General features: G+C 36.4%; 2 protein-coding genes across 4 annotated transcripts in view; both read right to left on the reverse strand.

Moving 5' to 3' along the window:
* Positions 1 to 363: 363 nt before the first annotated feature.
* On the reverse strand, positions 364 to 3,141 carry LOC133609253 (elongin-C). Of its 3 annotated transcripts, none has more exons than XM_061964761.2 (4): positions 3,119 to 3,141; positions 2,265 to 2,289; positions 2,050 to 2,193; positions 364 to 852 (listed from the first exon to the last, which is right to left on the reverse strand). In XM_061964761.2, the coding sequence occupies exons 2-4, from the start codon at positions 2,266 to 2,268 to the stop codon at positions 662 to 664; spliced, it is 339 nt and encodes a 112-aa protein (XP_061820745.2). In that variant the 5' UTR covers positions 2,269 to 2,289; positions 3,119 to 3,141; the 3' UTR covers positions 364 to 661. The 3 variants fall into 3 exon arrangements, with proteins under 3 accessions (XP_061820745.2, XP_061820747.1, XP_061820746.1); XM_061964763.2 differs by lacking the exon at positions 3,119 to 3,141 and adding an exon at positions 3,058 to 3,114; XM_061964762.1 differs by lacking the exon at positions 3,119 to 3,141 and adding an exon at positions 2,735 to 2,872.
* A 5,068-nt stretch (positions 3,142 to 8,209) lies between these two features.
* jph1a (junctophilin 1a) overlaps positions 8,210 to 14,884 on the reverse strand; it is a 114,713-nt gene continuing 108,038 nt past the window's right edge. The window contains exon 5 of the mRNA XM_072913484.1: positions 8,210 to 8,804. Coding sequence (XP_072769585.1) covers positions 8,799 to 8,804 — 6 coding nt within the window. The 3' untranslated portion in view covers positions 8,210 to 8,798. The remainder of the gene's footprint in view (positions 8,805 to 14,884) is intronic.

Genomic DNA, 14,884 nt, shown 5'->3' on the forward strand with positions numbered 1-14,884 from the left:
ACACGATGAAAAATACGGAGCGCTCCCGAATAACTTTTTCATCTTTGGGTTTTGGGGAAAGTAGCAAGTCATGTCAAGTCATGTCAATTCAAAAGGCTCAAGTCCAAGTGAAGTCACAAGTCATTGATATTAAAGTCTAAGTCGAGTTGCAAGTCTTTTTACATTTTGTCAAGTCGAGTCTAAAGTCATCAAATTCATGACTCGAGTCTGACTCGAGTCCAAGTCATGTGACTCGAGTCCACACCTCTGTTTTCTTCCATCTCTGGTCTAATCTTTTTTACACAACTGCTTCACAGTTAATCTGATCCTTATTCGATGACTCCAGAATATCAGCACATTGCAAATGAAAACTGACAAATGATGCACAATCAATCCAAACAGGTCTTTAATAAGACTGGAGGCAGGGAAGATACTCGGTAGAAGTGACGCTTCTGTGACATTCCAGGAGAAGCAACCGTCTGTCGCATTCCGGGGGGGAAGCAATGCAGCCTTCCATTATTCATACATTATATTAAAACAAAATCCTTCAATACAAACAACAATGACTGATATTCTGATGCAAAAACAACATGTTTTACGTGGTTTCTTTTACGGCAACACAAGTTAAATCGTCAAAAACCCTCTAAAAGTGTTATAGGCTAATGCAATTGAGTCGGCAACTTTAGCAATCCAGGAAGTTAGCCGCCATGAGCAGTTCCAGTGCAATCTCTGGAGCGATGGGGAATTCAGGGATTTCTGTGGAGCTATTGGTGTAGCGGACCTTGTAGGTGAAGTACATGCAGACTTTGGAGAGGACATGAGAGGGAATCTCTCTGAAGTTGACTTCGTTTGTTTCATTCTCAGCAAACTGACCTGCGAGGAGAGTAAAGAAAAATGTTACTGGTAATACAAGTAAAATTATTATTTTGTAGTAGACTTGATCTTGAATAAGCTGCAACCTAAACTTTTTAATTAGCAAACACTTTGTAAATGTAAGTTTGCAGGTTTTAGTTAGCAAAGCCAGTTTTTACTTTAGTTTCTTGGTTCTGAAATACAACGTAACACTACAGCTGCTTTAGTAACCAAAATTTAGTTACATGGCCTTTAAAAATGTGTAAATGGTGCCCAAAGCTGCAAACTTGACTTTTTTAATTATGTTATGACAGAGAGCCAGGTTCTTAACACCAAACACGAGGAAAATCAATTCTGCACCTAAATGAGCTTGCACTGCGTATACACACAGCTACCCAGATCTGTACTTCTGGCTTCACTACACATCCTAAAAGGGGGAACTGCACTTTTTTTTGGAATTTTGCTTATTGTTCACAATCATTATGAAAGACATGATTTTTTTATTCATTATAAATATTGAATAAACATAAATACAAGTCCAGTTACAGCAGAGCCAATGACCCGGATCAAATGTATTTAATGTTTAGCATTCATTAAAAAAATCCATCCGTCATGTCTCTCATAATGATTGTGAACATCCATCTTCTACTGCTTGTCCCGGTCGGGATCACGGGGGTGCTGGAGCCTATCTCAGCTGCATACAGGTGGAAGGCGGGCTACACCCTGGACAAGTCGCCACCTCATTACAGGACCAACACAGATAGACAGACAACATTCACACACTAGGGCCAATTAAGTGTTGCCAATCAACCTATCCCCAGGTGCACGTCTTTAGGGCTGGGAGGAAGCCAGAGTACCCGGAGGGAACCCACGCAGTCACGGGGAGATTAGACAAAATTCCAAAAAATGCAGTTCCTCTTTAAGATAAAGCCTGGCGCTGTGCCAATCTGTCAGTCAGCAAAATTGATATTGCAAAAAATTACACACTGCAATATGAGGGTTAGGTTTGATCCTATTGAGAGCAAGCTGTGTAAACCATGCGGAGCAATTATTGTCACAAGCTTCAATCGACATTTTCAGGCAAGTTATCCTGACAAGAGAAGGAAAGTGACAATCTGGTATTATTTTTAATGTCTGCTATTTTCATTACTAAGAAAGAGAGTTGCTAGTGTTAAACAAGGTTTACATCAGACAGAATACATGGTCTGAACAACTTACCTGGACCACTCAGCATAGCCTTGATAGTCCCGGATGTCAGAGCGTGTTCTCTTTTCACAATGAACTCATGGCCATCTGAAGAAATCAACTTCACATACATGGCTTCAGGTCCTTCACAGCCGCCATAGGTCCTTTCTTCACCATCTGTTACACAAGGTAATGGTCACACTGTGCTGCCACACGTTGTCAGTAATAAAAAAAACTTGATTACTCACCCATTTTGATGCAGATGTTCTGTTCCTAATTAAAAATACAACCATCAGAAACTCGTATACATTCTCAAGTTAGCAGTACTGGTTAGTAATTCAGCTGTGTAAATTAGAATGGTGGTGACCGCGCTGAGATGCTCATTCCGTTAAATAGGCCCTTTAAATGAATTCATAATCAGTGCTTCACACTAACCCAACCAGACGTAAGGGGGGTAACGAAACTGCGTGTATTACATTTGTTAGCTTAAATAATTACTTAAAACTAACCCACACGGGGACATTTGTCTAAAAACACCCAAAATAATCACGCAGTTCGAGTTATCTGGCCCGTGCTACATTGCTAGCAAGCTAAGGTCGCGTTTCTTGTCCTTTAATACAACGTTTGGAAATTAGTATTCAAAGCACAGACGACAAAATATTCACTATGCACACAAATTACCCCAATAAATAAGGAAAAGCGTAGGGATCGTTCTTACCACTCGTCTGAAGACCGTGGAGCGGCTACAGTGCATTAACTTCAACAACCGGAACCGGAAGTAATATTCTGACGCTGTACGACTGCTGAAATGTTCCGTAGTGCTCCATATACAAGCAATGGCATTAGTTCCTACTCATATAGTGAACAAAGAAAATAAACAAATCATCTAGAATTCAATAATAATAATTAGTAACATAACATAACTACCCATTGTACTTGTATACCTGAAACATTAGGGACATGTTGCATTGGTTATATATTCATTTTTTCGCGATTGCATGCACAGAATAACAGTAAACTTACAGCAATGCAGCAGCTTACCTCACGTGCTAAACAGGAAAACAAAAAGGGAAAGTGCTTCTTGTTGAGTTTATGTCATTACCTGTTTGGTTGCCCCGGTAAATACAGCCATGGTATTGCGACTCTTTGACGTCATCGTTACGCGTACTCTTTGATTGGATGTGTGGGGAATCGTCAGTATTTTTCAATTATTTATCGATTAACCGCTTGTCAAAGACACATATCTCTAGTTAGTGTTTGTTTTATATTTTTATTTTATGTGCTGCTCATCTATTTTATTTCGTTGCAGTTAAGCTAAAAAAAAAAAAGTCTGCACCGCACTTCCTGTCCTGCAGGGGACGTCTGTATTGAAGCCCTGAGCATAGGCCTCTGTGGAAGTGTGGTGTAGCTATGATGATGATGATGCACAGCAGGTGCTCATTTAATGTGCCATTTTGCAGGATAATACATAGAATATAGAATGTGTGGGTTATCATGCGTGCATTCTTTTTTTAGTCACCGTTTCACATGAAAAAAAGTGGAATAATAACTTCATTAGGCAGGTTGAAATGTGTTTTTCAAAACAAGGTCAGGTTGACACAGCTGACGTGGCTTGGTGAAAAAGTGATGACTAGTGAAATGTGAAGCCCCCTCCTGACGCTTAAGATAGTCGCCACTGACTTGGCTTCTTATGGGAATAAAAAGTAGCTCCAAAATAAAGAGTGCTGACCTGGCATTTGTCTTGTTATAAGGCCTGGCTTTTAAAGTGTTGCAGAAAAGTTGTGTTCACACCACACACACACACACACACACACACACACACACACACACACACACACACACACACACACACTGTGAAAACTATCAGTGACAGATGCTTTTCATGTATCTCTGATATGACCCCACCCTGTTGCAGCTGCTACATGCTATTTTAGGGGCTCTGTACAACAAGGCATACTTGACACACACGCGTGCACGCACGCAAGCACGCACACACAATATTAATGTCCTCTTCAGTAGTTCACACTTACAATGTCTGCTTTGGCTGACATTTATATAATAAGCAATGCTTAAATCATTTACATATAATGTGCATCTTGTTCCAGATTCTCACCAAAATTCATGCTTAGGCGTGCATTAAATGTCATGGAAACTATCTGTCCTACTGTTTTACTGTAGTAAAATGATCAAATCAAGTAATGTATACCATAGTTAAGTGATAAAACCAAAAACATTTGTTTTAAAAAAAAATGTTATCTAAATATGCTAAATACAAAAAACTACTGATACGACATACTATAAAATTGACAAAGCAAATAAAATAAAATAAAACATACTATATTTAGTGATGAATCAATATAAATGATTTCAACTATTATAAAATGATGAATACGTTAGTACAAATTACTAAAAAAAAATGGAGGGGCGTTGCAAAAAAAATTTGATCACATATAGTAAAATGATGAATACAAATTAAATAAGGAATAACAAATACCTGTAAAAAATACTGGAGCATACAAATATTGTATGGTATAACAATATGATGAATGATAAAATAAATATACACTTTAGAGCTAACTAATGATACACAGAAATATGAATAAATAATGTATACACTAATCAAATAAAAGTAAATACATATACAAATATAATATTTAGAATAATAAATCAATATATTAGTATATTAGACTACTATACAAATAAATTAAAAACTAATTATTGAAATATTGTTAATCATAAATCAATTAAAGAGTATTAAATAAAATATACTATATTAACATGATACATTACACCAATCTATGTTTACATAATACAAATATAAAAGTAATACTATACATTATCATATAACATACATACAATCGTGGTCAAACATTTACATACACTTGTGAAGGACATTATGTCATAGCTGTCTTGAGTTTCCAATAATTTCTACAACTCTTATTTTTTTGTGATAGAGTGATTGGAGCACATACTTGTTGGTCACAAAAAACATTCATGAAGTTTGGTTCTTTTATGAATTTATTATGGGTCTACTGAAAATGAGACGAAATCTGCTGTGTCAAAAGTATACATACAGCAACATACATTATCAATTTTGGTGATGTAGAAAAGTTACAATCAAATCAAATTAGCTTCATGGCATGGCCTCTTAACTTCATGTGAGTGGTTATGATTGATGACACCTGTTGACTTATCTGAGCCTATTTAAATAGGGCTCATGTGATGCAGTTATTAGACTCGGTTACAACTGCGACAATGGGAAAGTCAAAGGAACTCAGCACAGATCTGAAAAAACTAATCATTGACTTGAACAAGTCAGGAAAGTCACTTGGAGCCATTTCAAAGCAGCTTAAGGTCCCAAGAGCAACTGTGCAGACAATTATTTGTAAGTGTAAAGTGCATGGAACAGTTTTTGTCACTGCCACGATCAGGAAGAAAACGCAAGCTATCACCTGCTGCTGAGAGAAAATTGGTCAGGGTGATCAAGAGTCAACCGAGAACCACCAAAAAGCAGGTCTGCAATTAATTTTGCTGCTGGAACACAGGTGTCAGTGTCCACAGTCAAGCGTGTTTTGCATCGCCATGGACTGAGAGGCTATCATGCAAGAAGGAAGCCCTTGCTCCAGAAGTGACACCTTAAGGCTCGTCTAAAGTTTGCTGCTGATCACATGGACAAAGATAAGACCTTCTGGAGGAAAGTTCTGTGGTCAGATGAAACAAAAATTGAGCTGTTTGGCCACAATACCCAGCAATATGTTTGGAGGAGAAAAGGTGAGGCTTTTAATCCCAGGAACACCAAGCCTACCGTCAAGCATGGTGGTGTTGGGCCTGTTTTGCTGCCAATGGAACTGGTGCTTTACAGAGAGTAAATGGGACAATGGAAAAGGAGGATTACCTCCAAATTCTTTAGGACAACCTAAAATCATCAGCCCGGAGGTTGGGTTTTGGCCGCAGTTGGGTGTTCCAACAGGACAATGACCACAAACACGTCAAAAGTGTTAAAGGAATGGCTAAATCAGGCTAGAATTAAGGTTTTAGAATGGCCTTCCCAAAGTCCTGACTTAAACCCTGTTGAGAACATGTGGACAATGCTGGAGAAACAAGTCAATGTCAGAAAACCAACACATTTAGCTGAACTGCACCAATTTTTTCAAGAAGAGTGGTCAAAAATTAAACCAGAAGCTTGTGGATGGCTACCAAAAGCGCCTTATTGCAGTGAAACTTGCCAAGGGACATGTAACCAAATATTAACATTGCTGTATGTATACTTTTGACCCAGCAGATTTGGTCATATTTTCAGTAGACCCATAATAAATTCAAAAAAGAACCAAACTTCATGAATGTTTTTTTGTGACAAACAAGTATGTGCTCCAATCACTCTATCACAAAAAATTAAGAGTTGTGGAAATGATTGGAAACTCAAGACAGCCATGACATTGTTCTTTACAAGTGTATGTAAACTTTTGACCACAACTGTATATATATTTATATATATATATATATATATATATATATATATATATATATATATATATATGTACATATTAACAAAAAAAAAATATATATATATGAAATATATACCATGCACAATATATTAGATTGACAAATATTGCCTACAAACAATGTATTGTATATGATAATAAAGACTGATGAATATAGCCTATAAATAATGTATTGTATACAACAATAAAACAATTAAAATAAATGAAGAATGATTAAATTGAATAACTATACAGAATTTGGTATTGTAATACATATACATACATTTATACATATAACTGATGTGTTCTTGTATAAAATTATACAAAATAAATATAAATAAACAAATAAACAAATGTACACTATATTAAAATGAGGAATACATAAAAATAACTGACAAAAATAGTGTAATAAAATGACATTAAAAATGTTTGCGAAAAATAAATTACACATTAAAAATACAACAAAAAATATTGTAACAGAATTATAATTGTTAGTTAGTAAAAGTTAGTTTTTTTTGTCTTTTGTCATTGCTTGTATTTCATGACGTTATCTGGCTTTTCATATAATCCAACATGGTAATAAGTTCTGTTCTATACCATACTGTAAATCCCAATAATGAGCATATTGTTATCTGAATTCATTCAAATGAATAAAGAAAAACAATTAAAAAGGTATATTAATCACCCTCGAATCAAAAGTAGGCATTATCTCTTTAAAGGTAGAAAAATTGTTCGATTGAGCTGTTTGTGTTCAAGTAAACTTATAAGGTGTAGTTTGTATTATTATTTTGGAGCGCATCACATGTCAACGCACAAAATATAAAGGCCATAGTGGCTTGCAGAAATAAACCAGGTCAGATATTTAGTGGTAATATCCATGGGGGAGGAATGTCTGCAGGCATTTCTTCAGTGAAAAAAAGCTAAGGCCTGTCACAGTGAATTGGAGGCTACTGGCACTTTAAATTTAGCCTGCAGCCTCAATCTTATTGCAATGTGATTCTAATGTTGATCACGTGAAACTATGATGACAAATAAACAGTTTTGTGTAACATGCACAAACATGTCAGTTCAATGTTTTTGACCACAAGTCCTCACATCACTCGGCCTTAAATGGCAAAAAAGACACACAAGCAGACATGCTAAGATAAGCTAAACTAGCCAAAGTAAGCTAAAGATAAGTGGAGCTCGTTCATCTCGTGACGCCTTAGCATATATGTCTGGGAAAAAAACCCTCAACTGCAGAGAGTATCTCACATCTATTAAAAACAAAAACAACTCAACTGCAAAAAGTACCTGGCATTTATAACAAAAAACAACTGTAAACTGCAGAAAGTCCCAGTCATCTATCAAAACAAAGCAAATCAACTGCAGAGAGTACTGGGCATCCATCAAAAAAGTCAACTCAACCGCAGAGAGTACCAATCATCTATTAAAACAATTCAACTCAACTGCAGAGAGTACTGGTCATCTATTAAAACAATCAACTCAACTGCAGAGAGTACCAGGCATGTATTAAAATCAAATCAATTCAACTGCAGAGAGTACCTGGCATTTATTTGAAAAAATAAATACCAGGCAACTATTAAAAAAATCAACTGAAATGTATAGTGTACCATGGGTATCTATTTAAAGTAAATCAACTCAACTGCAGAGAGTACCAGGCACCTATTAAATTTGTTTTAACTCAACTGCAGAGAGTAGCGGGCATCTATTAAAAACAAATCAACTCAATTGCAGAGTACCGGAAATCTTTTAGTAAGACATCTCATACAAATCATGAATGCATATCTGTTTATGGTAACTACAGTAGTACCTCGTTTACTGGTCTTAGTTGTTGCGGTTGTTATGAACTTTGTATATTTACCTGTGTTTCCATGCCAGTGTTGTATTGCGCAAAATATAAGACACATGTTTCTCTGAAAAAAATCTATCTTCTAATATTCTTGATATTGCATGGTAATTGTTGGAATACTTACTGGTTGGACCCCATGTGTGAAGGGGGCGGATCCATGCACGTGCTCGCTACAAACCGCAGGTAGCGACATTTAATACTCTTACTGACAAATAAGCCGTTGCCGCGGTGTTTTACACTCATGAGAAGGAATAACTGCAACAAACAACCGAATATTGTGATTATTAGCGGTGTGCAAAAAGGGAGGCTCGTTGTCGCACCTCTAATGCAACACTTTGATTCCCAGCTTCAGCTTTTCCCCTTGAGACCTCATTACGAGAAGGTCAGCGGGGGGTCACCGTGGCTCGCCGTGCACGCCCAGATTAGGGACTGGAGGAGAGATCCACAAGTCAATACTGAAATTGAAAACATTTCAAATCAATTCCAACAGTTGTTCTTTCCTGTGACACTTGCCAGTATTCACATATGTGCTTCACTTTTTATGATGCAACAGAAATGAAAAATAAATCCTTTCAAACTGCTACACAAAACAGGCCGTAATGATGACACGAAAACTTTTCACTTTTTTAAACAAGTGCACATTAGTAATCTGTGCGCAGTGTTGTCAGCATTTACAGCCTTTTTGAATATGGTGCCACAAATCTCATAAGAATGACTTTTAATAATATAAAATAATGTCATATGTGCACAATACATATCGCTAATTTTTTGGTTTTTCATTGTCTTTTACTTTTATAGCTATATGTAGGACCGCTAAAGTGGCAGCTGGTTGCATCAGCTCTGCGCTCTTTTAATCTCTCATTATGTTTATATATGTGTGTTGGCCCTGCGATGAGGTGGCGACTTGTCCAGGGTGTACCCCACCTTCCGCCCTATTGTAGCTGAGATAGGCTCCAGACCCCCCGCGACCCCCCAAAAGGGATAAGCGGTAGAAAATGGATGGAAGGATGGATTATATATATATATATTTTGATGTGTTTCTCTTGTTTTCATATTTTTTTCTTTATTTTGGAAGAGTTTTTGTATTTGCACTGCAACCACATAATTTCCCCATTGTGGGATAAATCAATTCTATCCCATCCTATTTTTTGCGCAGTACTTTGCTGATGCACCGTTGTCAGCACTTACAGCCTTTTTGAATATGGTGCCACATATACTACTTACTAAATACTAAAAAAAATGACAAAAAATAAATAAAAATAATATTAAATAATGTAAAACACATACTAAACACAATTATCAATCAATATGAATAATTTTAACTATAATAAAACAATGAATACATAAATGCAAATGATGTTTCATATAATAAAAATTATGAATACAAATTAAATCAAGAATAATAAATACATGTAAAAATACTGGACCATACAGATATTGTATGGTTTAACAAAAATGATTAATAAGAAAAATAAATACATGCATTAAAACTAACTAATGATACACATAAATATGACTAAATTATGTATACACTAAAAAAATAAAAGTAAAACCAAAAAAACTACGTATAGAAATATACTATTTAGAATAATCCATCCATCCATCCATTTTCTACCGCTTGTCCCTCTCAGGTTTGCGGGGGGCGCTGGAGGCTATCTATTTAGAATAATAAATAAGTATATTACTATGACAACATGTATTAAACTAATTTGAATTATTAATCATAAACTAAATAAAGAGTAATACATACAATATTTAATACAATTAAAAATGTAATATTTATGTATTTACTTCTTTAATCCAACAGATGATGCCATCGATACAGTATCAATGCAAGGTCAATAGAGCCAGTGAGTGTGCCACACGCTCACTGAAGTGTCACTTACCCATCACTAGCTGCAACAAATACATGTATGGCGGAAATGGGGGGAATGTTCCATTAACTTGCAACCTGGGAGAAAAAAACCCAAAACATTTTGAAACTAATAAATACAAGTCAAAATGAACATAACATTCATGCCATAATAAATGTTTTGTGATTGGCATGACAATAATACATGAATTGTAACATAACAATACTTACATTTGTTATAAAATGTATCGGACACACAAAAAGCAAACTTAACAAGGCATAACTTTTTACAAATTTTTATACACATAAATAATCTCCAAAGACTTTGCACAAATCAATGGGGTCAGATGAGTCTCCCGACATTTTTCAAAAATACAAATAGGTAACATCTATCTGGCGTTCCCCTCATAGTACATACAGTACAACCAATTAGAATCTTTGATAATGTGCGTTACCTCACCAATTATACACGTTCTATCCACAGTCAAAAAACAGGTTTGCAAATTGTTAGAAAAATACCCATACCCATAGCAGATTCTGTGCTCTGTAAAAATCCTTAGAAATAGTAAAGAATTCTCTCGATATAAACGTCTCCAAGATGCAACATTGCATTAAAAAACAACAATTTGACCCTCCAGAAGTTACTTCATCATGACTATGAAGACCCCCCCACCCCAAAAAAAAAAAAGACGGAGGGGCGTTGCAAAAAAAAATTGATCACATAATCGATGCAAGCTAACTGACTGATCCTATTTTTAATATTTGGCTCCAGCATCCCCCGCGACCCCAAAAGGGACAAGCGGTAGAAAACGGATGGATGGATGATTTGATTACATTAAATTTGGACTGTGTAATATTTTTGGAGTTATAAACACCAAGAAAGTTTAAAGCCCCTTTTAAAGCTGAATCATTATCAATTAGCTCACTAATGATGTGGAATTGATAAATTGAAGCAAAATAAGCACTACTGGTTGCATCCAGCAGAGGCGCTGTGGACTACTAATATCTGTAGGGGAAAACACTGCTAATTAAAACAATAATACAAATACAGTAGTACCTCAAGATACGATGGTTCTGCGACGCAGCGTGTACCTAAAAAAACATGTACTGCAAAACAGCTATTGAAAAATGAATTGAAATCACACAATTTTATTACGAAGCCTTTTAGAAGAAAATTATATAACACATTGAATGAAAACACTGCAGCGGGCCCCTACGGTATCTCCTTTAAGCTGCTTCTCGGTCAAACACACCATCAGCAGCTGCTCGATATTTTCAGGGATAAATGTCCGCATTTAACATTCTTGGCTGCCGTTATTGACTTATTCTGCTTCAGAATAGTGCAGACTAGCAGTGCTACACTCCAACTGCTTTGCCAAGTCATGTTTTTTATGTTTTTACATTCAGGACAGTGCACATTGATAAAAAAAATTCTGCTGTACAGACTGTAAGTGAGCCAGGTTATAGCATAGTGTTATACAGTGATGGGTTAAACCATACTGAAACATCGATGCAATAGGAAGCACAAGAAGTGCTACTGTGTCCCTCAGTGCCTTAATGTGTGTGTCACTTAAAAAAACAAAAACATGTTACCGATACAGCTGCTGTGTCATTTAACTGCAAAGCGCCAAACTGTGTTTATCAGGAAGTGCTCATGAGTGTCAGCTCGTACTACAAACCCCGTTTCCATATGAGTTGGGAAATTGTGTTAGATGTAAATATAAACGGAATACAATGATTTGCAAATCTTTTTTCTAACCCATATTCAATTGAATGCACTACAAAGACAAAATATTTGATGTTCAAACTCATAAACTTTATTATTTTTTTGCAAATAATAATTAACTTAGAATTTCATGGCTGCAACACGTGCCAAAGTAGTTGGGAAAGGGCATGTTCACCACTGTGTTACATGGCCGAATTTTAACAACACTCCGTAAACGTTTGGGAACTGAGGAGACACATTTTTTAAGCTTCTCAGGTGGAATTCTTTCCTATTCTTGCTTGTTGTACAGCTTAAGTTGTTCAACAGTCCGGGGTCTCCGTTGTGGTATTTTAGGCTTCATAATGCGCCACACATTTTCAATGGGAGACCGGTCTGGACTACAGGCAGGCCAGTCTAGTACCCGCACTCTTTTACTATGAAGCCACGTTGATGTAACACGTAGCTTGGCATTGTCTTGCTGAAATAAGCAGGGGCGTCCATGGTAACGTTGCTTGGATGGCAACATATGTTGGTCCAAAACCTGTATGTACCTTTCAGCATTAATGGCGCCTTCACAGATGTGTAAGTTACCCATGTCTTGGGCACTAATACACCCCCATACCATCACAGATGCTGGCTTTTCAACTTTGCGCCTATAACAATCCGGATGGTTCTTTTCCTCTTTGGTCAGGAGGACACGACGTCCACAGTTTCCAAAAACAATTTGAAATGTGGACTCATCAGACCACAGAACACTTTTCCACTTTGTGTTAGTCCATCTTAGATGAGCTCAGGCCCAGCGAACCCGACGGCCTTTCTGGGTGTTGTTGTTAAACGGTTTTCACCTTGCATAGGAGAGTTTTAACTTGCACTTACTGATGTAGCGACCAACTGTAGTTACTGACAGTGGGTTTCTGAAGTGTTCCTGAGCCCATGTGGTGATATCCTTTACACATTGATGTCGCTTGTTGATGCAGTACAGCCTGAAGGATCGAAGGTCACGGGCTTAGCTGCTTACGTGCAGTGATTTCTCCAGATTCTCTGAACCCTTTGATGATATTACGGACCGTAGATGGTGAAATCCCTAAATTGCAATAGCTGGTTGATAAAGGTTTTTCTTAAACTGTTCAACAATTTGCTCACACATTTGTTGACCAAGTGGTGACCCTCACCCCATCCTTGTTTGTGAATGACTGAGCATTTTATGGAATCTACTTTTATACCCAATCATGGCACCCTCATGTTCCCAATTTGCCTGTTCACCTGTGGGATGTTCCAAATAAGTGTTTGATGAGCATTCCTCAACTTTATTAGTATTTATTGACACCTTTCCCAACTTCTTTGTCACGTGTTGCTGGCATCCATCAAATTCTATAGTTAATGATTATTTGCAAAAAAAAAAATGTTTAGCAGTTTGAACGTCAAATATGTTGTCTTTTTAGCATATTCAACTGAATATGGGTTGAAAATGATTTGCAAATCATTGTATTCCGTTTATATTTACGTACATCTACCACAATTTCCCAACTCATATGGAAACGGGGTTTGTAAATGAAGTCGAAGGAGTGGCGTGTCGCGTTTGATATCAGTTTTCTTCACTGTCATTAATCTAATTGAAACTAAGAAAAGGGAAACATTTTGAAATGTGGGACCGTTTTGATGTTATTGTGCCAATAAGGTATATTTTCTTATTTTCTTGTTTACCATTTGGATCACTTACCAGAGTTGTGCATTCCATATTCCTTTCTGTCCAACTATCCATTAACATTTTTTTTTTGCTAACTGTAAATTTTATTTGCAGTTCAAAAGTAGTGACTTTTTTAATCCAGCGGATAGTGCACGGCCATTATGAAACACCAACACAGTATCAATGCAGTTTCATTGAAGCTAGTGAGTGTGCCATACACTCATTATGCATCCTTTATCTGTTTGTATTGTATTCAAACTGTTTTGCCCAAGGACACAATTACGGTGACTAAGAAGGCAAAAGCGGGATTGGTACCAACCTCTGGACGACCATCTGAACCAAGCCACCCTGACGAAGATGTATTTCTTTAATTCAATAAATGTAACCAACTTCTTCTCCTCAGTACTGTCCTTCACTTATTTTCTTCGTTCCCCGAGTTGAAAAAACAAAGTTAAGTCAAACTCTAGCTAGAAGTTAAAGTTAAAGTTAATATTATGTTCCGATCTTACGGGGTTCTAGGGATGTATATTGTTAGGATTTTATCGATATCGATACCAATACTGATATCGATATTCGCTACTATATGTAATTTGTGTAAATAAAGATGTGAAAATATGTATTTTTATTTGCAGTTTGATTTGCACAATAGGTTGTGCACCAGCAACAATGTATCTGACAGCAGGGAATTCTTTTATCAACACCTGCTCTTAAAGTCTTCAACAAGTCAACTATGTTTGCAGCGCAAGATGCAATGCAGTTGTTACGTCATCACCTTGTAAAGACCACACAGATCCATCACTGTGTTTCTATTCATTACAGTTACACTCAGTATCTTCATTTGTCCATTTTCTACTGCTCGTCCCTATAATGGCTTTTAAAATAATAGTAATAAAGTATTAAACAAAAAAGATATAATAAAATAATATTCATGTATGGTATTCGTGTTCATTCACAGACCTTTTAAATAATATCTCATATCAAATATACAATACAAATCAACATAATCTATTAGCATGTTAAGTGGGTGTGCATTTTGTTACAATAGGAATTGTTATTCGCGTTTATGTTGCACATGGACCTATTTGAGTGACAAACCAGAAGCCAGTAATGACAGTCACGGGCGTATATGTGTCTGTGTCTTGTGTGTATCATATAAATAAAAAGACCCAGTGATAATTTTACATTTTCACTCTTTTTGAGTGGATTAATATTGGCCTGTGGATTACTGGATTGTTTATAGGACAGTGATTTCCTGATTGTTTTGCCATCAAGTGACACAGATCAGAATTTT

Source organism: Nerophis lumbriciformis, linkage group LG07 (assembly GCF_033978685.3).
Source record: "Nerophis lumbriciformis linkage group LG07, RoL_Nlum_v2.1, whole genome shotgun sequence".
Classification (NCBI taxonomy): Eukaryota; Metazoa; Chordata; class Actinopteri; order Syngnathiformes; family Syngnathidae; genus Nerophis; species Nerophis lumbriciformis.